Below are 27829 nucleotides of genomic sequence, written 5' to 3'. Positions count from 1 at the left end.
GACTAGAGGCTATTCTCTGGAGGCTGGATATTCAGGAGTCCCTGAGAAGGGGAAGGGGTCTAGCAAAGTATCCTACATTCTCACCTACACAAATAGAAATCTCAAAAGACTGGTCTATTTCTCCTAGAGCCTGGGTCAGGTATAGCACTTCTCGGGAGAAAGGCACATGATATAATGTCATCGGAGCAGGATAGTGGCTCAACCTACGTCAGGGCCTCCCAAAGAGGGAGAAGAGAGTAGGAAGTGGGTGCAGGATCTGGTCCTATCCCTGCACCACCCTGAGCAACTAGTCTTATGAAAGAAATCCAGACCCTAGGCCATAATGGCTGCTTGCCACCATCTTTTCTAATTCAAAGTGTTATCTCATTCTGTGTTGCTCTCTTCTAGTTAGGGCTCAGGGGCGTCCAGTACCTGAGGCTAAACCGCCATAGTACCTTTGGAGGCTTAAATCAAGGGGGAAGAGGCAGGAAGAACACACTAATGGAGGGAGAAAATGCTCCCCACACTTCTTCACACCCACTTAGGGCAAGTCAAGGCAAACTGTGGAGGTGCATTAAGCTTTTCCTTCAAACAAATATATTATCGTTACGTGATGGCTTAAGGCAGTTGGGGAGGGGAGGACAACCACTAACTATGGTGAAACGTGGATGCTAACCTGTGCTGATCTTCAGCAAAATATAGAAAAGAATCTAACTTCTGCTCATCACCAGCCCAGGAAAGGACTCAGGTGTGCTCTGGCCACCTCCAATTCAGGGAGGCAGCACCACGGCCAGAAAGTCTGAGGTTCTCTAGAAATCATGTTTTCCTCTTATTTCATGGAAACAAGAACAAACAAATCAGGGCATCATTTCAAACAAGATCTCCAAAGATGGTGGCAACCAAGTGTCACACGGGACCTTCAAGCACAGAAGAGGACTAACGGGACCTTCCACACCTGGCATGCTGACCGGGCAGATATGCTTGACCAACAGGGAAAACAATCTGACCAACCGGTGTCCTGTAAAAATAGGACAAGGTGCAGTGGAAGTGATTCTAAAGGGAAACATCCGACTTACTCTTAAGCAGAGGGCTGAGAGATCCGCCTCCTTAAAACACACACTGTGGGAACACCTGCTACATAAATGCTTGCTACCTGCCTAGCTGAAACATCTGCCTAGGTAACAAAGAAATGCTTTTGCCATCTTGCAGCTCCCCTTCAGAATCAGAGCAGGTCAGAGCTGCCACCAAGGACTAAGGACAGAGGAAAGCTAGAGACGTTCAAGAAGGGAAATGGTTAAAACAATTCCTAGGGTAAAGTTTATAACAAGGACAGTCATTACGCAGTGGAATCCTTCAGGGTCTTCAAATCAAAAACCATAGAAGGTAGTAACAAAAGGAAGAACAAAAATCCTGAGGCTCAAGCCGTCTTATGGTCTACCCCATGCTCTACAGAGCAGGACCAGCTGTCAAAGGTGTATGTCGCCTCTTCCACCCTGCAGAACCTCCTGAGGGTCAGAAGCCCCTTGGTACTTGACGGGCCAAGCTCAGTGGGGTTTTGGAGAGCCGTTCATCTGGCTGCCCTGGGTCACAGCATCTGTCGTGTACAGGCTTTCCAAGAAGACTGAGGACAGTTCCGCAACCATACTCCTGTCAACGGTTGTCTGCGCCATGCCGTAGATGGCACCCTACAAATCCAATCAAGGGTATGTCATTAGTGGTGGCAGGTATAGGAACAAGGATAAGGCTCAGGTTAGGATCCCTACTCCCCAGCCACAACTTGGCATAAGCACTCACCTCATTCCTACCCAGGTATCATTCTATCAGAAAAACAGCTGGCACAGTACATTTCTCGCAGCTACTTTCTAGTCTGCCTTTCTATGGGATTTTCTATTTAAAAAGAAATCCAGGAAAAGCATGTTTATTGTCTTTTCTGTGTCAAAAAATATTTGTGTGTGTGTGTGTGTGTGTGTGTGTGTGTGTGTGTGTGTGTGTGTACTGGAGATTGAACCCATGGCCATTCACCTCTGAGCCACACCCCCAGAACTATTTTATTTTTTATTTTGAAATAGGGTCTCACTAGGTTGGTGAGAGCCTCACTACTTGCTGAGGCTGTCCTAAAACCGGCAATCCTCCTGTCTTAGCCTCCAGAATACTGGGATTACAAATATACACCACCACACCCAGCTAAAATTTTCTTTTCAAATGGACACTACCAACACTATTACCAGCACTTTCTAATCAACAAGGTATTTTTCCCTTTTTTTTTTTTTTTCTTTTGACAGTGCTGGATATTGAACCCAGGGACATTCTACCTCTTAACTACAATTCCAGTCCTAGTTATTCTTTTTTTTCAAAACAGGGTCTAAGTTGCTAATACTGTCCTCGAACCTGTGATTCTCTGTCTCAACATCCCAAGTACTGGGATTACAGGTGTGTGCCACTACACCCAGCTACAAAGTGCTTTATACCTGGTAAATCTCACTCGAGACTTCCAACAGTTCTGGGAATGGATGAGGCGCAGATCATCTGCAACAGTTAACTAACAAGGAGAGAGGCTTGTGGCTGAGGGGTAGGGGCAGGGACAAGTTCCAACTCTCTGATTCTTCTAGACCCCGACAGCAACAAACATCTCCACTTCCAAGAAAGAAAGAAAAAATCTCCAAGTGTGCTTACCATTCCCGTGGTCTTTGCTTTAGGATTTTTCATGATCTGGGTGACAGATTCCCGGACATCCTTTAGGAACTGGACTGCTACTCGCTTCCGGGTATGCACTAATGTGATGCAGAAGTGAATACTATGGAAAGAGAGACACAGAGAAAAAGAGTATGAACCTTGAAAAAATGAAAAACTAAAAACAGTTCTAGAAGAAACAGCCTCCAGTGCAGGAATTTATTGGTTGCTTCTTCACATAATTTCTATTTGTTCCTAGTTTTGTGAATTAGAGCTCCCAGATCCTTGCATTGTCAAGTATGGGCTGGTATCAAGCTTCTCAGCATGACCAAGAGGCATCCTAAGAGAATGAACACAGCTGACTTCTATGCCACCCTTCCCCTCATAAACTGCCAATCATGATTCCTTCAACACGTGACCACCAATGGAAAACTTTCAGATTAAAGGTCCACATGGGACTCATGGGAGAGGACCCTATGTCTGGGGTCTTGTAGGACTTCAATGCAATGAAAATACTAACTCATAGCCGGGCGTGGTGGCGCACGCTTGTAATCCCAGAATTTGGGAGGCTGAGACCGGAGGATCGCAGTTTGCGGACAGCCTCAGCTACTTAGTGAGGCCCTCTGCAACTCAATGAGACCTGGTTTCAAAATAAAGAATAAAAAATAGGGCTGGGGTGTACCTTGGAGGTAGAATGCCCCTGGGTTCCATCCCCAGTTATGAAAAAAAGAAAAGAAAATACTAACTCACCCTGTAGAGAATAGGGTATAGAGGATTATGAAGGGAAAAGGGAGAGTCCAGATGGGTTTGGCAATGGCAGCCACCTGCGAAAGGTAAGTTGTGAATAACAGATGCTCAACAGACCCATTCAGTCGAGGCAGAGGAGTTAATGGCATCACAGCAGACTGTGTTAGAAATCACACTGAAGAACACAGTAGCAGGCATGAACGATCAGAAACCCTCTTCAGGGTTTTGAGCTACATACTGCCCAGGCAAAAAATATCTTACTAGCAATTTGATAGCTGCATACAAGATGGGTCAGAGAGCATAGGTAAGAGAGTGGAGAGAAAAACACATGATGGACTGCTTGCCTCAGGAGGATGGCACCTAATTCTGCCAGAGGTAAAAGCTAATGGTCTTGTTCTTTATGTCTAACAACTCCAAGTAGCAAGACAGAAATCCTACAGATAATACCATTGCTACTAAAATGGTGGGTTCTAGCAGTCAAACTGTATATCAAGTTCTTCAAAAGCCACAGAGTGAAAGGAGGGAAAGGGGCTTCTTTAAGCATACCTTGGTGGAAACTGCAACTGGTTCAAGTTCCACCCCTTAGCAGTCATCAAGTTGGACAATCGGTAGATGTCGAAGTCATGGGAGCCCAGAGCAATCACTGACAACTGAGGATTTCCAAAAACGAAGATGCCTTTAATATTTTCCAGTCTGAAAAAAAAGCAAGTTCAGCCACATATATTCCCCTGGTCCTTATCTCTAATCGCCCAAAATCTTTCTGGTTATAAAACCCAACCTTCTTTGTTCTTGTTGTTTCTACACTAAGAGAGCAGGCTGGGGGCCATGATTCCCATCGTGCACATCCCCATTAGGCACAAGTCCCATCTAGACCTAGTGAATCAGAATCACTGGCTTCTACCTCTCTACCCACTCCCAAGTAACAACAGAGAAGGGAAGCTTCTCCTCCCACCAGTACCAACTCTAGCTGTTGTCCTCAGCCTTGGTCTCGGGAGATGCAGCTGGGCCAGGGCTAAAAGTATGGGCCAGGCAGATGGCTTTAGCCAATTAGCAGAAAAAGCAAAAAGTAAGGCAGAGTCCCCATCTTCCACACATACTCTGACTTGAGGAAGCGAGCCGTTTTGATGATCTGTTTGGTCGCTTCGACGTAGCCGTTTTCACCGCAGTGCATCAAGGCAGCCCAACAAGCCGCAATGATGCCACCTGGCCGAGAGCCGGCGATACATGGGGAAGCATAGACGCCACCTGGCCAATCTGTGCAAACGAAGAACTGGTACTTCCTGTACTTCTTGTCACTGTACAACAGCACTGACGAGCCTTTGGGAGCATAGCCGTACTGAGGGGAGAAGCAGACGTGTGAGAGTGGCTGTGTGTGGCAGGCCCTGTCCCATAGCACGCTCACACAGTAAAGCCTGCTTACTCCTGGCTTCTCTGAGGCTTCCCACTCACGTTAAGGATTCAAACTTAGCACTGAAGGCAGGAAGAACTTAAGGGCTGGAACTGATTCTCTAGATCAGAGAGTTCTTCCCTGAGGCCCAGGAAGAACAGGGGCTTGCTGCATCTTGCTCGGTTAACAGGTTCCCTTCCCCTTTGCCTAGCATGGGGCTTTCCTTACTTAAAATTTTTTTCTGGGGTGGGTGGCATGTCAGGATAGAAACAAGGGTGAATTTCTACTGGAAACCAGGAAAGAATGGAATCCGAGTTGCTTAGAGAAACTAAAACCCTTCTCATCTTTTTTGCTTAATATTATGCTTCTTACGAACATAATGGGGCTCAGAATCTAAAAGCTACTTAATCTAGCTTGAAAATATACTGTGTAATTTGTTCCCTCATAGAAAATGTACCCTCCTAATTAACTTTTACTAAAGCTAGTGTGGAACCAATTTCATCCTCAGAGGCTGCTGATACTTGTTCCACATCTGTATGTATTTTCAAGAGTTCCCAATGGATCAAGATTTCATCCCCATCCACTAAGGGTGGCAGGCACAGACATTTGAAACATCATAAGCCAGATGCTCCTGAGAGATGAGTGTCCTTTTCCCACAGGACTCTTCCATCAACACACTCCTGTCACTCACAGGACACACCCAGAGCCTGTAGCACAGGAGCAACAGCACTAACAGCCAGCCCTCTCAGGAACTCCAGGATCAACCCTCGCCTCCTCCACCTCTCCTGATATTCAGGCTCCAGGGAACTTTGTTTCAATGGCTGCTAAGCTGGTGTACCCCAGTTACATACAGACAGAGGGCTAGGGAAGTTCTCTTAGCTACTATGACACTAGCTCTAGGACTCCCTTCCTCTACTGCTTGCCACCTGAATGGCTGGACTAGGTGAGAGCAAAAAGCCAGATCTGATTTCATACTTTGGAGGAGGGGTGGGAGCTAATGCTTTAGCCAATTTTCTTTGTGTATAACAGTCAAAGAAAACTAACGGCATTTGATTACCTGCTTAGCTCACCTTGTGAGTATCAACTGAAATGCTGGTAACACCATTCACCCGGAAATCAAATGGTTTCTCCAGTGGGTATCCTGCTTTCTCCATAAAGGCGATGAGGAAGCCCCCAAGACATGCATCTACATGAAGAGGTATTTTGTATTTGACAGCCAGCTAGTTCCAAAGAACAAAGAACATAAGAGAATTTCACTTATGGTAAAAACTCTGCAAGACATGGTGGAAAGGTGGGATACAAACACAAGACTATTCTATACTACATTAAAAACCTAGGTGTTAAAAACTGGCTATTTTTGACATTCCTAACAAAGCTTATTTTTTAATTGTACTTAGCCTTTGAAATAATCCTTCCAAAATATGTCATCTATTTTATATTTAAGTATACATGATTTCAAGCATCTGCACCATACCCAGGAGATGAGCAGCACTCGGACTCAGGTGGCCTCTGGAGAGGAGAGAAAGGCTGCTGAGGACACTGACAAGGGGGAAGGGAGAGGAGGCGCTGGGGCAGCCGGAGGAACGCCACCGTTGGCGGGCGCGTCCCTAGACGCAGAAGACTTCCTGAACTGAATCCACAAGTCCATACTATCTCACCATATCTAGTTTTAACTCAGGGCCTGGCCGTGTATTATCGCTCCCCCGAAACAGAAGCTAGTGAGGTTCCAAACAGCTTCAGGGCTTACACCTCGGTCTGATGAGAGCTAGTTATTACCACTGTGGTCAAACCTAAAATCAAAACCAGGTCTATCTGCCAAGCACTGCACCACTAGGTTCCATTTTGAAATTTCAATATGACTGCCATAGTAGTTCGATTCTCTCATCACCTTGGCCACTTCGGTGATAGGATCTATCACACCATGAGGAAACTGTGGAGCAGAACAGACGAGCATAGCAGTGTTCTTGGAGATGGCTCTTCTCATTGCCTAGGGGTTTAAATTTAAAGGAAAATCAGAATGTATGTCACAATTACTCCTCTCTTCTGCTGCTAAGTGCAAGCTGGGCCATAGCTTAGTATTCTGCATCCACTAAGGTCCCTGCTGTCACGGCAGTGAGGGGAAGATTGCCTCCCACTGTGGAGCAGAACAGACCAGATGCAGAAAGGTCCATTCAGAGAAGCTGTCAAAGATCACAAGATAAGAATGTTACAATCACTCTGCAGGTGAAAACAATATGGAGCTCTTAGGCAAAAGAGCCAAATGTGAGTCTCAGCCTCCTAATTAACTAAGCAATGAAACCCTGACTTAATAAAGCAGTTAACCACACAGGATGTTTCTTCATCTGTGAATTACAATAATCTGTCAGCTTCAACAATCTCCTTGGATTGTCCTAAGACTTTCAAATGTGATTCTTACAGCACTAGAAAGTTCTTCTACACAAACATGGGGCCTTAAAAACAATTACAAGTATGGTGACAATGGTAATAATTCAGGCCAAGCAAAACTATAGTTGAGTCTTACAGCAAGTTCATCTATGTTCATTTTATAAATAGAGAAAAGAAAGTGATCATGTTGGAAGTAAAATCTAGGTCTTAAAGGTCCCAAGTTGGTGGCTGACGGTCTGACTCTGAGATTCCATTAGTCTATGCAGAGTGGAAGTGCAGTCCCCGGGCACTGCCAATGGTGGTGTGGCTGCCCTGGCTGCTGCAGCCTGGATGGAGAAGCCCAGTCGTGGCTGGGAAAGCAGACCACCTGGGCACATTCTACCTCCAGAGGACTCACCCGCACATCCACCTCCATCATCTTGTTCAGCGGGACCGACACAATCTTCATCCCAAAATAACTGGCTGCTTTGTCAAAGGCAGCGTGGGCACTTTTAGGAGCAACACTAGATGACAGGGAAGGAGAGAATAATAAAACTTGGACCAAAATAGGACTCAAGAGAGAACACAGTGGCTAACCTAAGTCATCAGGAATAAACTACTGATTATTTCCCCTCAACCTAGTTATAAGTATTTATACTGTATTCTAAGTGTAAGCAAAAAGGAATCAAATGATTTTTTTGTAGAAACCTTCTCACTACTATTTAGAAAATCATTTTGGCAACAGGAAATAGGACTCAGGAGTAATTCCATATAGAGAGATTCAAAGCATAAATTAGTCTTGACAGGAGAAAGTCCAGGAACAAAAGGACTGGGTCAGAGTGGTGCCTGGCAGAGCTTTCTGTTAAGTGTTGGCTACCCAAAGGCAGCTTAAGAAGCATGCTGCAGCAGACATGTAAGGCTGCTGGCCGGGATGCTAAAGCAGCAAGCAATCAGGTCAGTGATCCTTCACAACTCTGAAAGATCATGGACCTGTGAGAAACTAAAATCCTCACTCCTGTACATACTTGGAAGTAGTATTTCAAATAGTCTTAAAAGAGGAAACAGTGATAGGTACATATGGAGATGTAAGTCACAAGTGCATAAGGGAATCACCCTATTCACTTCAAAAGAAAAATGTCTCTTATTAGACATACCAAGCACTAAAGGCTGATATATGAAGCAAGAATGGCAGGCTGACTGGTTCTCTCAGGCTAGGTCTGAGTCACAGCCTAAGGCCATGTACAAAAAACTCCTTAGTCACTGATACTTGCAGAAAAAAATTATCCCAAGATGGTCTAGAAAAAAAGATGCCATCAAACACCAAAATTATGTTCATGAGTGACAATATCTCAAAAACTTTTTTAAAGAAAAGTTTTCCTACCAGAATCAGCCCTCAAACTGAAACTCTCCTACGAAGCACCTGAGGCAGCCTAAAATAAAAGATATTTTCACTGAACTAAGATAAGCAGAAGTTCTCTTTGGGCTCCCAGTAACTTATAATGAAAATCACAGGATTCAACTCTGTCACTTTCAGAAAGAGGACCTTATTCTTGTGTATGCCATAAGCCATGTATAAACTTACAGCGTTGGGAACGGTCTATAACAACTGGCTAATCCATTTAGGATCTTGCTGAGTGTGAAAGGATAAGGGCAGAGGGTCCAGGACAGGGGAAAGAGAACTGGGATTACTGGAAGAAGAGAAACAGCAGGGAAACATACTCAGGCTCAGTTTCATACAGCAGTATTACAAATAGATAGTCTCGGGGGGGCAACAGCCACACATACATACATACATTTCTGGAACTTTGATCCCCTTCTCTAAGGCCATGTCTCGATAAGCTTTGCAAGCCATCAGGATGCTTTCAGTGCCCCCTGAGGTCACCTATGATAAAGAAGAGATGCCTCTTTAGAGGGAGTTAGGGACAGATTTCATCACAGATGGCCTGCCCTGACTTTAACAATGTCTGATACAGAAACCCTATGAGAACTTGGATACATGTTGCAGGACGAACATCACTATGTCTCCAGAAGGAAAACTTGGCTTTGTTGCTAAGCCCAATCTTGGTTCAGAAGAAGTACGAAAAACATAAGAATAAGAATGAGCAAGTGCTCAGTGCTATCTGGACAAATGCACATTTGCCCAGATCCAACTTATTCACAATTCAAGTATATTTCTATATCAATTCATCCATCTTCATATAGGATAAGATGTTTTACGTCATTTAAAAGTATCATATTAGATTACTAGTTGCCCCCCCCCCCCAGTGCTGGAGATTGAACCCAGAGCCTGTGCATGCTGAGCACACACTCTACCACTAAGCTGTATCCTCAGCCCAGGAATACTGATATTAATTTAAAAATTTTAGTGCCTGTTAAAGAATGTGAAATTGTGAAGTTTTAATTCTAGTAAACTATGCAATATATTAAAAGATCAGAAAAAAAGACATTCAAACTTTCCAAAGTAAACTTATGGTTTTGAGAAATTTGAAAGAGAGACAAAAACAGAAGTTTCTACTTAGAAGTTTGTAGCCTTACTTCTCTGAAGCCAAAATAAAAACCTCATTTTTTTTTAAATTGGTACATTGTAACTATACATCATAGTGAGGTTCAGAGTGCTAAGTGCATACATGCTCACACCATTAATTTTTAAGGAAATAAAAGATGCCCCAAAGCAAGACCTAGCCCCTCTGATTAGACAAATTTCTTTATCAGAGTCCAAACAAAAAGATGCATAAGTCTTTTTATTTATCCTATTTTCCTCCCTTGACCACAGACAGGTGAAGATAGAGGCCAATCTATGTGCTACAATGTTCTTAGCGCTTAGTCTAGTAACTGACACCAAACCCTAACACCAGACCCTCAATCAAGCCTGACTCGACTCAAACAATGACCAGCACACACACTTTATACTGAGTTGTCTTTCTTTTGCTAGTATATGAGAATAAATAATTCCCAAACAAAAAGCTATGTAGCACTGAGCTAGTAGGATATCTTAGATTTACCATCCCTGAAGATCCATACAATCTTAGGTTTTCTTTTCAAGGGTAAGAAAACTGAGTCCCTAAACAATTTACTCAATGTCCTTTCTTATGTTTTGGTATTTAGTGTGACCCATATGAAAATTCCTCACACCCCACCCAGAGATTGAACCTAGGGTCTCATATGTGCTAGGCAAGCACTCTACAACTAAGCTACATCCCTAGCCCCTAATGTGGCTTAATATTATATGAAATAAGAGAGGGTAATCACTAAAGTTTCCTCAAAGCCACATAGAGGACAAAAAATACCACTGTATACAAAATCCCAGTAGTCAGGAATTATATGAGAACTAGCTCAGAAAAGTGATGACATGTGGCCATCATCCACCATGGGCATGGTCTCCACATTTCTATGCTGAAGACGACAATGTGCTTACAGCTGAGATAACTTCCACAAATCAGCAGTCTGTCCTGTGGTCTAGCTTAAAACCTCAGAATGTCACATGAGAGCCAAGCCAGCTGTGAAGAAAGTTAAAGAACCAGCAAAGTCAAGTCTCCAGTGCATCAATCTCTTACTAAGAGTAATGACCAAAGCAAACTTCCAAATTCTAGTCACCCACTTCCCATGTCCTGTTTTCAAGCAATAACTAATCAAATCAGCATCGTTGTTCTGTGGGGCAGACACCATATGCTTTTGACTATAAAAGCAGAAATATCTATATTCAACTTCTAGTTTTATTTCTGATGTCCAAATTCTGTGTTTAAAAGTACTATTATTCTCTCACTTCTCTCCACTCCTATACACAATGAAAAACAGGTATTTGTGAAATACTAAAAATTGGAGGCGCCACTTAAGTATTCATTGTTATTGAATTTCTTTCAACATGTATAAAACTTCTCCCTCTAAAAGTATTTTAGAAAACAAGAAATTTTCTTCAGATGCTGTTGGACCTGATGGCATTGTGTACAAGTCAAGGATGTCCCACATGACAAGCTAATTTCTTCTGGTATATGAAGTTGCTCCTCATCCATAACTGAGGCAAATAAAAATGAAAATTATAAGGTTGAAGAGCAAGAATGAGAAGAGTAAGACCCTTAGTTAGAAAGAATCCAAAGACTACCCAGTCACTTGGCCTCGTGTTCTTACTTCCTACCTCTGAACACTAAATTCTTTCTTCACCAAAAGCAGTTCAGAGAGAAACAGACAGACAGACAGACAGACAGACACAGACACACTGACTGACAGACTGACCAAGGAAAAAGAGAGGAGACAGAAAGGAAGAGAGACACTCAAATGTCAGAGCTAATTATTATTGTAGAGAAGTCTAAATATTAGAAAAGACTGAAGTTAGGCTATCTTCTTCTTGATCCCTGCCACAGCTACTAGAGAAGATCATGATGGGAGAGACATAGTTTAACTGCAGCAATACAAAAGGCTTCTGGGGTTAGATTTCTGGATTAAATGGGAGACTGATAGATGGGTGTGGTGGTGCACACTTGTAATCCAGCATTTGGGAGGCTGAAACAGGAGGATCTGAGTTCGCAGACAGCCTCAGCTACTTAGTGAGGCCCTTTGCAATCAGTGAGACCCTGTTTCAATAAAAAATAGGGCTTGGGGTGTAGCTTGGAGGTAGAATGCCCCTGGGTTCCATCCCTAGTACCACTAAACAAACAAACAAACAAACAAACAAACAAACAAACAAGGAGACTGATGAGACAGAATAGCAAGTTCCAGGCCAGCCTGGGCAACTTAGGAAGCCCCTGTTTTAATATAGAAAAGGACTGGGGTATAGCTCAGAGGTAGAGTGACCCTGCGCTCAATCCCCAGTATATTTTTTAAATAAATAAATGGTTTATTATCACAGATTTCTCGGATAAATCCAACTGTTTCTTTCAGTGGTTTGAAGTTGCTATTTAAAAATATTTATATATTTATCAACCTGGATTTAGAATCAATGCTAAATCCAAGTTGACAAATCTATTAAGTTTCAATTTTCACACAGATATATGAATTGGGTTTTTTTTTTTTTTTTTGCAGGTCTGGGATGGAACCCGGGGGCATTCGACCTCCGAGCTATACCCCCTGCCCTATTTTTCTTTATTTTGAAACCAGGTCTCACTGAGTTGCAGAGGGCCTCACTAAGTAGCTGAGGCTGTCCGCTAACCGCCATCCTCTGGTCTCAGCCTCCCAAATGCTGGGATTACCACCCACCATGCCCGGCAATACATGAAAATTTTAAATGTTCAAAGTATTATTTTTCTTTTTTAAAAACTTTTTTTTTTTGGGGGGTGTGGTACTGGGGTTCCTGGAAACCCTCCTACCTCAGGGCTATACTCCCAGACCTATTTTTTTTATACATATATTTTTATTTGGAAACAGGGTCTCCTGTCTCTGCCTCCCAAGTGTGGAGATTACAAGCGTGCGCCACCACGCCCGGCTCTCTTTTAAACTTTTTATTGGTGCATTGTAGTCATACATCTTAATGGGATAAAAGATGGTGGAAACATAATGCACACATCACCCAATTAGCCCTCACCCAATACCCGTCCCATTCCCTCCCCCTTCCTCCTCCCCATGTTTGGCTTAGTTATTGACTTTGATGTGTTTAAGTACATCATGTGCTTTAGAGTTTCCTTCTTCCCCCCTCCCATCCCCTTGGTTAGGTGGCCTTATTTGCTTATCTGTAGAATCTCCTTCATCTAGAGTTTTTCCTGTTACTCAATCCCCAGTATTAAAAAAAAAAAAAAAAAAAAAACCCAAACTAGCAAATAAAAGAACGAGAAAGAAAGAAACAGACATTGTTGCTAATCGACCCTGGAAATTGTACCAGGGGGTCCGAAAAATCCTGAAAATTCTCATTAACACCCCTCAAGTCTTCAGAGAAGCCAGCAGAGGGGTTTCCTTATCTCCTTCCTCTTCTAATTGGTGAATGCTGCACATGGCTGCTTAGAGAAATGAAGAAATTGGAGAGAAAATATATCAGGTCTGACTTTTTTGAGCAAAGACTTTGGGAATATAGGGTGGATTGAACAAAATCAAAGCTCAAAGAGAAATATTCTTTACCAACTGAGCAGAAGAACTTTATCATAGTTTCAGAGGGGGGAAAAAACAGACATTCTACTGGAACAAAGCTTTAACTGAGCCCTGCCTCCAACCGAATGGCAAGAAGTCACCCACCATGTGTTGAAACGGCTGTTGTTCTGACAGTTATCTTACAAGTTATCTGTTTTCTCCGGCTGCTCTCAAATCCCAAATAATGTGTGCTGGCACTTCTCACTCTATTCTGCTCTTAATCTCTCTTTTGTATTTTCTCTAGAAATACTACTACTAAGGATATACTCTAGAAAAATTAATATACATGTATATCAGAATATATTTACATGAATGATCATAGAACATAATAGCTAAAACCTAGAAATAATCCAGATATCTATCAACAGTAAGGTAGATAAATTATATAGAGTACTATATGTGCTTTAATTCATTATAGTTTGTATTCAGATTGATGCTAAAATTACCCCATCCTTGGCTAGTGGGAGCATTTTCATTTTGGCTCCTGGGTCCTTTTTTTATGATTCAACTTCTAGTTAGTCTTTGAAAGTTTTCTTTCTTTTTGACAAAATATTTTTCTAGAGTATATCCTTAGTAGTAGTATTTCTAGATTTTAAGGTATATATATTTCTAAGTTTACCAGGAAAAAAAAAAAACTGTTCTGTGGCTGTTTAACCTGTGGTCAAAGAGTCTAATGACAAAAAGAATACCTACATACTGTAAGTATCCCCTCATCATTCCTCTGATAAGTTACCTTATTCATAATGGAAACCACTGGTATATTATGATTGGTCCCATTCTAACAGTTTCAAAATTTTGAAACAAAAAGAAATGCTAGAAATACCACTCTGATTAGCTACTAAATATTAAAAAATAAAATAAAATAGGGCTGGAGGTATAGTTCAAAGGTAGAATACCCCTGGGTTCAATATCCAGTACCGCAAAAAAAAAAAAAAAAAAAAAAAAGTTACTGTCTTTCAACAGACCCTTTATTAATCTGTGGATTAGCATCTCTGGGTTACCATTATAGCGTACTTAGTTAAAACTATCCTAAAGAAGCTCAAATTTAGTTTCTTATAGAGAAGGCATTGTCAGTAGTGACAAACTTGGTTTATGTATCAGATCCATGCCAAAGAACAGGTGAAACAAAGAATCCTCATATGTGTTTAAATATAATGATAACCGCCTTTCTTTATTCCTAATATCAACTAGATGAGATGTGGTTTATAGCCAAATAAATTTCTGGCTCAGGTAACATAATAAGCATATTAAAAAGACTGCTACATGGTTCAACAGAATTTTATGCAGATAAACGGGTGGTAGGCAGCTATGCGGTGAGCAAGTGAGGAAGAGAGGGAGTAGGTGAGCAGAGAGCAGTTGTGAAAGGTTTACACTGGTTAATCTGAGATGTTTTAAATTATCCTGTGATGACCATGCAGGTTGAAAGCTTTTTAAAACAAGTGAAAGAAAAAATATGTAGAATATATATCAAAATGCTAACACTCTGAATTATAAAATTACACATTGTAAAATTACACTTAAGATACATCTGTCTACAAATACTCATACATTACTTGTGTAAAAAATATTTTTTAGCAACACTCTTCTCTTTTAAACTAAAAAATCAAGATTATTTGATGCTCCTGGCATAATACTTACACATCCACAGGAATCTGGTCCCCCGTTGAACAGGGAACAAGTCATCCTTACAACCTCTGCCTCTATCTTCCGTAGTCCTGGGAAGATATCTGGATGCAGTGGGTTACTCCATGCAAAATTCCCATAAGCCTGCAAAGAGATGCAAGAAGATGTGTAATAAGATTATTACACTGTATAGGACTAAAATGGTTTGGATTTGGGGTGCCCCCCCCAGGCCTCACAGAAATAGGGCAGCAATGTTGGAAGCAGAGCTTGGTTATAATCTCAGTAGTGCAGAAAAATTCTGTAATGGATTTATCTGGGTGCAACCTAGGCTGTCAGGGTATGGCTGGAGAAGGGGATCCCTGGGGTGCAGCCTTGGAAATTATATATGGCTCCTCCTCCCCTTGCTCTCTTTCTTACTCTGGCCTCCATGATGTAAGGAGTGAAGCCTTGTGGTTTTCTCCCCTCTTCCTGCCACCATGCCCTGAGATTCGCAATTCCCAACCTCATCAGGACTGAACTTGAAACCCTGAGCAAATAAGCCTTCATTCCTCTGAGTTACATGGTCAGGTCTTTGGATCAGAGCTGTGAAAATGCTGATGAAAACAAGGACTTTCATATGCTAAAAGGTTCCAAGGTATTGAGCTCAATGCTAGGAACTAGAGAAAGGTAAGATGTGTTCCTCAATGTCAAGACTGGAATATAGTGGATAAGTCGGGTGTGGTGGCACATGACTGTAATCCCAGTACCAGGGAGGCTGAGATAGTAAGATCGCAGGTTTGAGATCAGTCTCAGCAACTTAGCAAGACTCTCAGCAACAGAGTTAAGACCCTGTTTCCAAACAAAATAAATAAATAAAAAGGGCTGGTGTACAATTAAAGAGAGAATGCCTCTGAGTTCAATCCCTAGGACCACACACACCAAAAATAAACACACACACACACACACACACACACACACACACACACACACATATATGTACAGTAGAGAAGACAGATAGGCAAATAAATGATTTTACAATGTAGTAAGGAAAGAATTATAAATGTAGTTAAAAGCACAGAGTGTACAACAGAGCCAGTTGAAGTCATGGCTTCGCTGACTTTAAGCTGTGTAGGTCAAATAACTCTCTGAAGCTGTTTTCTCATATGTAAAGGGGGATAATCATTGTACATACCTTATATAGAGGTCTAGCAATAATTAAACAACATACATGCAGTGCAAACACTGACTGCTTGGTGCAAAGCCCATTAAGGTGTGAGTATAATTACAATAAGCAAACTCAAAGGCCTAAAGATCATCAGTCCAATGCTAATTGCATGATAGAGTGTGATTTCAAAAATAAATCTGGGAACCCCAGTGTGGTGGCATACGCTTTAATCTCAGCATTTGGGAGGCTGAGACAGGAGGATCTGGGTTCATGACCAGCCTCAGCTACTTAGTGAGGTCCTTTGCAACTCAATGAGACTCTGTTTCAAAATAAAGAATAGCAAATAGTGCTGGGAGTGTAGCTCAGAAGTAGAATGCCCCTGGGTTGGTTAGTCCAGTGCCAGGACCAGTGGCCAGCATCGGAGCCTTCCGTGAGGCAAGGCCGTTATTGAGGCCTCCAAGGCTGGGATCGGAGCCTACCAAGGGGTTAGGCCGGTGCCAGGGCCAGCGGCCGGCATTGGAACCCACCGTGAGGCAAGGCCACTATTGAGGCCTTCGAGGCCAGGATCGGAGCCTGCCAAGGGGTTAGGCCGGTGCTGGGGCCAGTGAGGCCAGGATCAGAGCCTGCTGCGAGGCAAGGCCGGTGCCAGGGTCTCAAAGGCCGGGATCAAAGCCTGCTGAGGGGTTAGGCTAGTGCCGGGGCCAGCGGCCAGCATCAGAGCCTTCCGTGAAGCAAGGCCGCTACTGAGGCCTCCGAAACCTGGATCGGAGCCTGCTGAGGGGTTAGGCTGATGCCGGGGCCATCGTCTAGCATTGGAGCCTGCCGTGAGGAAGGCCGGTGCTGGGGCCTCCGAGGCCGGGATCGGAGCCAGCTGAGGGGTTAGGCCAGTGCCAGGGCCAGCAAGACCAGAATTGGGGCCTCCCATGAGGCAAGGCCGCTTCTTGAGCCAGTGAGGTCTGGATCAGTCCACCGGGTAGCCAGGGTATAACTGGGGCCGTCGAGAGTGGGATCGGTATTTTCAACGCGGCATGCACAGAGAAATATCACAGAAAAATTAAAACCAGATGCTTCCCCTAATCAGCAATAATTAGGAGGAAAGGGGCAACAGGAAGTGGTCGAGCTATAGAAAGGGCCCTATAGTGAATCAATTAAGGTGACCAATCAGAGGGTATGGAATAGGGGAGGATGGAGCCTCTTTAAAATGCAGGAGGTACATAAACAAATGTATCAAAGTTAATCACCAAACAAGCATGGGATCCAGGGAGGGGGAGGGAATGGGATGGGGACTGGATGAGGGCTAATTGGATGATATGTGCTTGTATATCCTCTCAAGTCTTATATTCCAATGTGGTGTATGACTACAATGCACCAATAAAAATAAATTTAAAAAAAGAATTGAAATTAATGTGTACATGTATGTACACACAATTTTTTTTACCCCAATATGATGTATGAATATAATGCACCAATAAAAAATTTTAGAAAAAGAAAAAAAAAAAAAAAAAAAAGAATGCCCCTGGGTTTCATCCCCACCCACCCCCATACCGCAAAAAAAAAAAAAAAAAAAAAAAAATCTTGGAGTGGGCTATAGTGGCACAATGCTTGTAATCTCAGTGCTTGGGAGGGTGAGACAGGGGGATTGCACAAGTTCAAAGCCAGCCTCAGCTGAGGCTCTCAGCAACTTAGTGAGACCCTGTTTCCAAATAAAATATAAAATAGGTCTGGGAGTACAGCCCAGCAGTAGAAAGCTCCTGGGTTCCACCTCCAGTACCACACACACACAAAAAAAAGAGAATAAAAAATAGGGTTGGAGCATAGCTCTGAGGTAGAATGCCTCTGGGGTTGCATCTCCAGTACTAAAATAAATAAGTAAATAATGTTTATGGTGTACATTAACAAACATATCAAAGTCAATCACTAAGCCAAACATAAGGAGGAATGGGTAAGGACTGGGGTAGGAATTGGGTGAGGGCTAATTGGGTGATGTGTGCATGTATGCCTCTACCATCTTGTACTTCATTAAGATATATGACTACAATGTACCAATAAAAATTTTACAATAATAAGTAAATAAATAAATCTGGGGCTAGGACATGTACCCCAGGAATAGAGAGCACTTGTGTAGCATTTGCAAGACCTGGGACCTAGCTGGATGCAGTGTTTTTCACCTGTAGTTCCAATGACTCAGAAGGCTAAAGCAAAAGGACCCAGTTCGAGGCCTGCTTCGGTAACATCATGATAATAAAATAAAAATAAAATAAAAACTAAAATAAAATAAAATAAGACCTTGTCTAAAATAAAAACTAAAAAGGGTTGGGGATGTAGTTCCAATGGTATAGTGTTTTTCTAGAATGTGCAAAGCCCTGGGTTCAATCCTCAGTATTACAAACAATAAATAGTAGTAGTAGTAGTAGTAGTAGTAGTAGTAATGATAAATGTGATTAGAGCTGGGAATGTGGCGCTGGCACAGCATTTGCCTACCATTCACAGAGCCATGCGTTGGATCCCTATCATGGCAAAACAACAAAAAAAAAAAAAAAAAAAAAAAAACCAAAAACATACCAATTGTTTTTATTAGAAATGGAAGAAGCTATTGACCATTCTACAGTTGATCTGAAGTATAATTAAGACTACTACTCATCACAGGTTGTGTACTTTGACATCTGTCCCTATCTTGTTTTCTTCTTATCTAACATAATCTGTCCTACCATTAAAAATCTGAAAGGAGCTAGTTGTGGTGGCACACGCTTATAATCCCAGCATTTGGGAGGCTGAGACAGGAAGATCTGGATTCACGGCCAGCCTCAGCTACTTATTAAGGCCCTTTACAAATCAGTGAGACCCTGTTTCAAAATAAAAAATAAAAAATAGGGCTGGGTGTAGATCAGAGGTAGAATGCCCTTGGGTTCCATCCTCAGGGCCACATATACACACAAAAAATCTGAAATGATAAAGATTATTTTCCTTAATAATTGACCTTTTTCATGAGGTCTTACCAAAGCCCAGACCATAAGTAACATTTTACTTTTTCACAAACTGAAGACGCCGTTAATAGTAGTATGCACACTTTCCTATACTCTTTGGGAAAGAGAAACTTTCTAAATCTCAATGATCTTATTCAACAATAAGCTTTCTGCAGGTAAGCTTTTGTTGTTGATTTCTTTTTAGTACTGGTGATTGAACCCAGAAGCACTTTATAACTAAGCTATATCCCCAACCCTTTTTATGTTCCATTTTGAGACAGGGTCTTGCTAAGTTGCCTAGGCTGGCCTCAAACTTACGATCCTCCTGCATCAACTTCCCAAATCACTAGGATTACCGGTGTGCACCACCCCACAAAAGGACAGAGGGAGTGAGGTCAAGTACACTGGCACAGAGGCCACACGTCCTCAGGCACCGGGGTTCACCTGCACAAGCAGCTCTGTGAGCTTCTCCTCCCCGCTGTATACTGCTCCTGAGGCTCTCCCTTCTTGCCAGAAGACATCTGTAGAGAAAGTCAAGGTCACTCAGTCAGCAAGCAGCCACTTCTGGGGAATGGAAGACAGGCTCTAATAAAGAGGAGATAGGAAGAAACCCCTCTGAGCACAGAAGAAAAAAATGTTGGATGGAAACCCATTTCCATTTGTACACTAAATTAAGAATTTTAATAAAGACCTACTACAGCAAAATAAAGATAAAAGATTGTCAATTAGTATAAAAAACATTGTGAAAACTTATTAACGACATCAAGGTGCAAAACACAGTCAATAATAATCCTGTCCTCATCCTCATCTCAGCAAAAGAGCTGCCCTTCGTCTACACTTACTTTCTGTTCCTTCTATGGTTTTACAGTGACCTTTTCCTGTAGGAGGATCTACATTTTGTATCTTCCTGTCTCATGAAAAGATAGTCAGGACATGCTACATTTGCATAAATCTAAAATTATGCCAAACTAAAAAGATTATTTAAAAAATATTTGTAATTATGGTCTTAATTTATAATAAACATGTATGTGTTTGTGTTAATAAAAGCAACAAAATAGTTAACATTTATTGAATAGTTGCTATATGACAGGTACAACATTTGTATGTATGATCTTATTTAATCCTAACAATCATACTTTCAGGGAGGCAAAGAAGGTAAATGGCTCTCCAAAGGTCATAGTTTAAGTGGCAAAACCAGGACATGAATCCAGGCTGATTCCATGGGTTATGCACCTAAACATCAAGCTATATGGTGTTTATCCTTCTCAGATGTGCTCAAGCTCATGCATAAAGGTGTACATACACAAAATACGATTAACATTCTGAGATATATAGATATCTATACAGACAGAGGCCTATACAATCTATATGTGTGTGTGTGTGTGTGTGTATATACATATATATATTATATGTGCTATAATATATACATAATACATATATGATCTGTGTTCATCTTTTGGTGATAGAATTAACTGTGACTTTACTTTCTGCTGTACCTTCATATAGATTTTGTAATTGTGAAATAAATCTATAATCCATTTGTATGATACACATTCTTTCTTTTTTAAAAACACAAATGTACCTTATTTATGCTTCCAAAAGGAAGTGGAACCAATTTATACTATCTCTGCGACTGCCTGCTTTATGGATGAAAGATGACTCTAAAATAATTCTTTATTTTTATTTTTTTGGTGGTACTGGGGGTGGAACCCAGAGGCTTTCCACCTCCGGGCTATACTCCCAGATCTTTTTTATATTTTATTTGGGAACAGGGTCTCACTAAGTTGCTGAGAACCTCACTAAGTAGCTGAGGCTGGCTTCGAACCCCTGCAATCCTCCTGTCTCAGCCTCCCAAGAGCGGGGATTACAAGCGTGCACCACCACGCCCAGCTAAAATAATTTTTAAAATATGAAATTTGGCCTCTGAAACAGGGAGCAGTCCTCTTGAACATATAAGTGCCAGGGATGCGTCTGTTTGTTTGTTTTGGTGTGTATGTGTGTGGTACTGGGAATGAACACAGGGCAACTCTATCAACAAGCCATATCCCCCAGCCCTTTTTATTTTGTATTTTGAGACAAGGTCTTGCTTGGTTGCCCAAGTTGTCTTTGAACTTCTAAGCTTCTTGCCTCAATCTTCCAAGCAGCTGGCATTACAGGCATGAACCACTGTGCCTGGCTATTCAGGAATGAGTTATTCTTAACCTAGGTGAACATTAAGGAGGGAGAAGGCATGTATAAGCACAGCATCTTACCCATAGAACTGTACTCCTTGAGTTTCTCCAGAACTGCAGATGAGCTCAGACCCTGGGAGGGCAGAACTTTCACATACTCTTTGTCCATTTTCAAGAATGACAAGTTTTTGTTAATATCCTCTTTGGTCTTTTCCAGCTTTTCTTGGATCTCCAAAGGTAAGAAAGACAAAGTTTAAAAAAAAAAAAAAAAAAAAAAGGCAGACATAGTGGCTTACGCCTATAATCCCAATACCTGGGAGGTTGAGACAGGATTGTAGGTTCAAAGACAGCCTTAACAATTTAGCAAAACCCTGTTTCCAAATAAAAATAAAATACGCTGGCAGTACAACTCAGAGGTAGAGTGCCCCTGGGTTCAATCCCCAGTAATACAAAAAGAAAAAGGGGAGGGAGGGCTAATAAGTAGAGTGACGTGCAGGGAATAGAAAAGCCAGTTGTGACATCCAATTGACTGCTTAACACTGGGTGATGAGCAAGGGCTACTGGACTAGGATGGCATTTTTTTCCTAAATAGATGTGATACTTGACAGTTTAGCCAGCATGTGCAACAGCCTCTTAGAAGTTTGAAAAGCCAACCTTCTCTCTAAAGGTCAAAGTTGTACTCGAGTTCCCCATACCCCTTCCTCTGCCACGCTGACACCATCACAGCTTTACTTGCTTTGCAGTTGCTGAAGTCAGCACTCATGTGAATGTCTGGACCTTGTTCCTGCCTTGACAGCAGCTAAGTGTGTGCATAAAAGAGAAAAAAGCAGCAGTTATGAAACCTAGCAAACTGCAGTAAAAAGGATCCTGGTCACTGTGCAAGTGATAAGCAACTTTAACAGATATGCACAGAGCACACGAGAAATTTGGAGGGCCCAGGCAGAAGGACAAGACAGTAAGAACTACCAGGATGACTGCTTCCAGCTCCTTAAGCTCTTATGGACAGCTTGTTCTGTCTGACCCTGAAATGCTAGGAGGAACTAAGGTCCTTTCTGCTACATAATTTATCAGCTGTAGTTCTTCCTTTTCCATCCTCATAACCACAGCATCTGAGCCATTTTTTTCGCTTACTCACTCACTTGTTCAACAAATATTTGCTGAATAACTGCCACACGCCTGGTATACTACTGAACAAAACAACAAACTAAGGCATCGGGGTACAGAGTGGGAAACAAAGTCCTGATCATATGAAACTTACTTTTAAAGGAAAAGATAGAAGATAAAAGTCAGGTAATAAAAAGTTCTGGGGCAGGGGGGCACAGAGCAGAGTAAGGAGGCAGAATGGCAGAGGATGCTACTTATGTTAAAATATTCTCGGGTGGCAAGTTTGGGGAGAGGGGCTACATGTCACAATTTGCACATGTTACAGTGCTATGGCTTCAGCAATCTATTAGTTAAAAGTTTGATGCCCAGACGGGTGTGGTGGCACACGCTTGTAATCCTCGCACTTGGGAGGTGAAGACAGGAGGATCGCTCAGGTTCAAAGCTCAGGTTCAAAGCCAGCCGTGCTGGCTTAAGAGACCCTGCTTCCAAAAATAAAAAAGTATAAAATAGGTCTGGGAGTGTAGCCCGGAGGTAGAAGGGTTTCCAGGAACCCCAGTACCACCCCCCAAAAAAAGTTTGATGCCCAAATTCTCACTCCAAACTATTTAGATTTTCTCAGTCCTAGCCATGGATGATTAGAATACACGATCTTCTCAGATGTGGCCCTCAGTGAAACTACAGGAAAAAACACTCCTTTAAAACATGTCTGCAGTTGAGTGTGGTGGCACACACTTGTAATCCCCATGCTTGGGAGGCTGAGACAGGAGGATCGCACAGGCTCAAAGCCAGCCTCAGCTACTTAGTGAGGCTCTTGGCAACTTAGTGAGATCCTGTTTCCAAATAAATTATAAAATAGGTCTTGGAAGTATATCCCAGAGGTAGAAAGTCCCTGGGTTCCACCCCCAGTACCACCAAAATAAATAAATAAATAAAATAAAACATGTCTGCTACAGCCTCGTGGCCAGCATTGGCAGGTAGCAGAGTCCACACTATTGGGCAATGCGGACGCATGCTGTGGACCTGGGGATGTTTTTAAAGCTGTAAACAAAAAATCACGTGACATACATGGCAACCATGCAACTGGAACTATGAAAGTGGAGCTTCCATCTGTAGACTATGCTGTTATAATAAAAGCAAACAAAACAGACCAAAAAAATCATAATGAGAAGTATATTGGAAAACACAGCAATATTTTCTCACCCCCAATTCTTCTTGCCTCAAAGCTTCTGCCAAATTACCCGATTTTAATCTGTTCACAGGATTTATTTCTAAATAAAATTCTTATGTACTGGTTTGTTTGTTTTCTGTCTTTCTTACCAAAATATAATTTCCACAAGAAGAAAGACTTGGTCTTGTTCACCAGTATATCCATTTCTGGGTGCTATACCCAGGAAAAACTTTATACTGAGCAAATGCTCAGTAAACATGTGTTACATAAACAAATAACTGAGATCTTCATGTACACACACACACACACAAGCTATAGTCTCTAAGCCTCAGAATCTGCTTCTAAAAAAATGGAGGATAATTAAGTCTCTAAGGATCTTAAAATTCTATTACTTTATAAATTTAAAAATGGGTTCTGCTCGGCGTGGTAGCGCAGGCTTGTAATCCCCACACTTGGAAGGCAGAGACAGGAGGATCGTGCAGGTTCAAAGTCAGCCTCATTGGCATAAGAGACCCTGTTTCCAAATAAAAATATAAAAAATAGGTCTGGGAGTGTAACCTGGAGGTAGAAGGGTTTCCAGGAACCCCAGTACCACCAAAAAAAAAAAAAAAAAAAAATTGGTTCTGCAATCTAGCGTTTATGTATCTCAAATCTTGAAATTGGAGGAGATAAGAGATAAGGATAAGAAAATAATGCAGGAAATGCTAAGGGGGAAATCCTGCCCTTTGTGAGGAAGCCAGTCCTCCACAATACCTGCCTTCCCCCATCTCAGGAAAGCCAAAGTGAAGGAAGAGTGAAGGCAAGTCCTAAGGATATCTATCGAGGCCTTATTTGCCTCCCTTAGAGTTGACAACAGGCCCACCCTGTTTATCTTCACCTGTGATAACCAGCCTGAGAAGGACACAGAGGGGAATATCTTATCCCAGTGTGGAAGAGGGTAGAGAGAACACAGTGAATGAGGCCAGTAAACAGGTGCAAAGAGCAAGAAAATCACTGTTATCTAAGTTTTTAAACCTGGGGCCAAAGCTGGCATACCAGCTTTTGTGAACAGTTTCCTGGAACGCAGCCTGGTTCCTCCCTTTGCCTATCTTCTTTTTGCTGTAATAGCCACAGTATGGAATGCAGGGTCTGAAATGCTTCCGTCCCATCTAGCCCTTTACGGGAAATATGCCAACCCCTGATCTAACCCTAAATAAATACCTAAATTCAGTCCAGCCAACAATTCAGCCTAGGGTTCTAATTTTGAATTCTTCCTTACCAGACTTCTCATCTCCCCTTTCGACAAATATGCTGGAGATAGGGCTAAGTCAAGGTTTCTCAACCTTGGCCCTTTTGACTTATGGTAGGGAGGACCGGGGATCAAACCCAGGGCCTCCCACATGCTAGGCAAGCACTATACCACTACACTCCCAGCCCTTTTTTCTATTTTATCTTGAGACACTTATGTGTCTCACTAAGTTGTCCAGGCTGGCCTTAAACATGCAATCCTCCTACCTCAGCCTCATAGGCATAATCCTGGGAGTAGCCAGGATTATAGGCATACACCACAGTATAGCCGTGTGTGTCCACGTGCATGCTTTACTAGGGGCATTCTACCTCTGAACTACTCCCTCAGTCCTATTTTATTATTTTATTTTGAGATGAGACTTCACTAAGTTGCCACGCACTGGTTTCAAACCTGAGGCCCTCCTGTCTCAGCCTCTCAGTACTGGGATTACAGACTGGGACGTGCCACCAGCTGACATCCCTTTTGACATTTTGAGCCAAATAAACCTCTGCTCTAGGGCCGTCCTGTGCACTGCAGGATGCTCCGCAGCATCCCTGGCTTTGTCCACTAGGTGCCAGCAGCACTCCACTAAGTGACAACCCAAACTATCTTTAAATACTGCCAAATGTCCCCTGACGGTGAGGGACAAAATCATCCCTCCCCTTAAGGACATTAGGTTTAACAAAGAGAAAGAGGTAGATTATCAAAGGGATTAAAAAAAAAAAAAAAAGACCTATGCAGATTCTACTTACCCTGCGACCAATAAATGGCATCTTCCTTAATAGCTTAAAACATTTCTTTTTCAATCTTGACCATAAACCTACAAGAAACAATGGTTCTATTATTCAAATGAATTCCATGGATATAAACTGTTAGTCAATAGCAACTATTCTGAAGACTCTCACAACCTCACTTCCCATCAGATTGCAGTTCCTTTGATTTAAAAAAAAAAAAAAAAACCTTCTAATTTTTACATGGTCCAAAATTAAAAAAAAAAAAAACACAGTGAAGTTTTTCTCTCTCATTTATTCCCCCAGGTGAATGTTTCTACTAGTTTCCAGCATACTCTTCCAGAGTTTCTTTATGCACATACAAATATCAGTAAAGATATATATATACCTATCCAGGCTTGGTGGTGCACAGCTGTAATCCCAGTTACTTGGGAGACCGAGACAAGAGGATCACAAGTTCAAGGCCAGTTGAGCAATTCAGCAAGACCATGTCTCAAAACAAAAAATAATAAAAAGGACTGGGGATACAGCACAGTGGTAGAGTGCTTACCTAATATGTGTGGGGCCCTGGCTTCAATCCCTAGTACCACAGACACACAAAAAAGTGTTAGTCTGCTGGGCGTGGTGGCACACGCTTGTAATCCCTGTGCTTGGGAGGTGGAGACAGAAGGATCGTGCAGGTTCGAAGCCAGCCAGCCACGCTGGCTTAAGAGACTATGTTTCCAAATTTAAAAAGTATAAAAAATAGGTCTAGGAGTGTAGCCTGAAGGTAGAAGGGTTTCCAGAAACCCCAGTACCCCCCCCAAAAAGTATTAGTCTTATTTTTCTCCCTTTTTACAAAAAAGGTAGCATAGTCTACCCCACTGCACTAGACCTTATTTTTCTACCTAGGAATATCATCTTCAAGATATGTGCTTCCTCATTGTTTTTTTTAGCTGTAGATTATTCTATGAATGTACCATAATCTATCAAACCTGCCCCTTAAGATATAAAGATGGATTCTAGTATTTTTTGTTATAAATTATGCTAAGTGTATAACACAAGCCACACTGCACACATAGAATATCTACAAGATAAATTCCCTGAAGTAGAATTGCTGGGTCAAATTTACATGTATTCTCAGAGTTCTGACCTTCCTGAGGTTCTAAATTCCCCAAAATTCTTCCTTCCCCCTAACCAAATGGTCAATGCATTTTTAAAATCTTTTTTTTTTCAGTATCTATGCTCCAGTCTTTTATCCAACACAGATCCTAGCAATATTTTCTGTACCTAAAAAATAATTTGAAAATTACAGACACCAGAACCCGTTCTGTCAGGCAGTACAAAAGACAAAGAACTGTGATTCTGTCAATCACTATAAATACATGATAGGCATCTAAATAGACTGACAGGCCTCTCAATACATTCACATTCAATAAATCTCAACTGACTCTGACAACATTTTAAGGTTGGCCTGGAAAGCTTGTAAGACCATCCAAGAGTGACATGAAAGGTGACTGAGGATCAGAGCCTTAGAGCTCGCTCAAGGGCACAGATTAGATCAGTAATATCAGGGATGTGACTAAGTCTTCACTTTTTTCAGTCAGGATTCCTAGGACTCTCTGCTGCTTCAAAAGCAGAGAAGTTTTCTGTTATTCCAAAGGAGTCTGTGAAACTCTAGACCCAGGTTTATCCAAGTCATGAACTGCATTCTAGGAGTCCTGGACATTCCAACTCCTCACGTCACTACCAAGGGAGCATTTATCTTCTCTTCTCACGTTTATCACGTGACACTTTGCATCGCTTTTTGCATAGGCTGCATCTATCTCCTACCTCAACCTATCACCAACATGCTAAAAGTCTGAGACAAAACCAGCCAACTAAAACAGAGTAAATAATAAGACAGGGGGGGTGAAGGGGTTGAAGTCACTTGCCTATGATTACTTGTTTCCATTTCAGAGTATTTCTTTCAAGTCCTATGCTCTACACACTGTAATCACAACTGAAATCTTGTTTATGTAAAGTAACTATATCCTCTTCTCACTCAGAACATTTCCTACATTTTTAAAATTCTTCCTAAACACATTTTAAATATGATCAAGTAAGTATAACGATGTTGAATACTTAAGATGCTTGTTATTCAACTACTGCTAACAATACAAAAGCTGTCAAAATTCAGAATTGCTTCTTTTATAGGTATTAAGAGGTGAAAAATGATTTAAAAATCAACAAACTAGTCGGGCATGGTGGCACACGCTTGTAATCCCCGCGCTTGGGAGGCAGAGACAGGAGGATTGCGCAGGTTTGAAGCCCCTTGCTGGCTTAAGAGACCTGTTTCCAAATTAAAAAAAAAAAAAAGTATAAATAGGTCTGGGAGTATAGCTCTGAGGTAGAAGGGTTTCCAAGAACCCCAGTACCACCAAAAAAAAAAAAAAAAAAAAAAAAAAAAAACTAAGCCAGCTATCTAAAATATCGTAATGT

General features: G+C 41.8%; 1 protein-coding gene across 1 annotated transcript in view; it reads right to left on the bottom strand.

The window, feature by feature from the left end:
• Positions 1-1523: 1523 nt before the first annotated feature.
• SGPL1 (sphingosine-1-phosphate lyase 1) overlaps positions 1524-27829 on the bottom strand; it is a gene marked incomplete at both ends in the record, with an annotated part of 48544 nt that continues 22238 nt past the window's right edge. Inside the window, 12 exons of the mRNA XM_080693781.1 lie at positions 1524-1664; positions 2653-2773; positions 3943-4089; positions 4494-4732; positions 5854-6003; positions 6672-6770; positions 7566-7671; positions 8941-9029; positions 14837-14965; positions 19373-19449; positions 21181-21328; positions 25391-25458. Of these exons, the coding sequence (XP_080549907.1) occupies positions 1524-1664; positions 2653-2773; positions 3943-4089; positions 4494-4732; positions 5854-6003; positions 6672-6770; positions 7566-7671; positions 8941-9029; positions 14837-14965; positions 19373-19449; positions 21181-21328; positions 25391-25458 (1514 nt within the window). The remainder of the gene's footprint in view (positions 1665-2652; positions 2774-3942; positions 4090-4493; positions 4733-5853; positions 6004-6671; positions 6771-7565; positions 7672-8940; positions 9030-14836; positions 14966-19372; positions 19450-21180; positions 21329-25390; positions 25459-27829) is intronic.

This window comes from Muscardinus avellanarius (genome assembly GCF_963383645.1).
Source record: "Muscardinus avellanarius genome assembly, chromosome: 4".
Lineage (NCBI taxonomy): Eukaryota > Metazoa > Chordata > Mammalia > Rodentia > Gliridae > Muscardinus > Muscardinus avellanarius.
The sequence above is the reverse complement of the archived record's forward strand: the minus strand, read 5'-3'. Positions and strand labels throughout refer to the sequence as shown.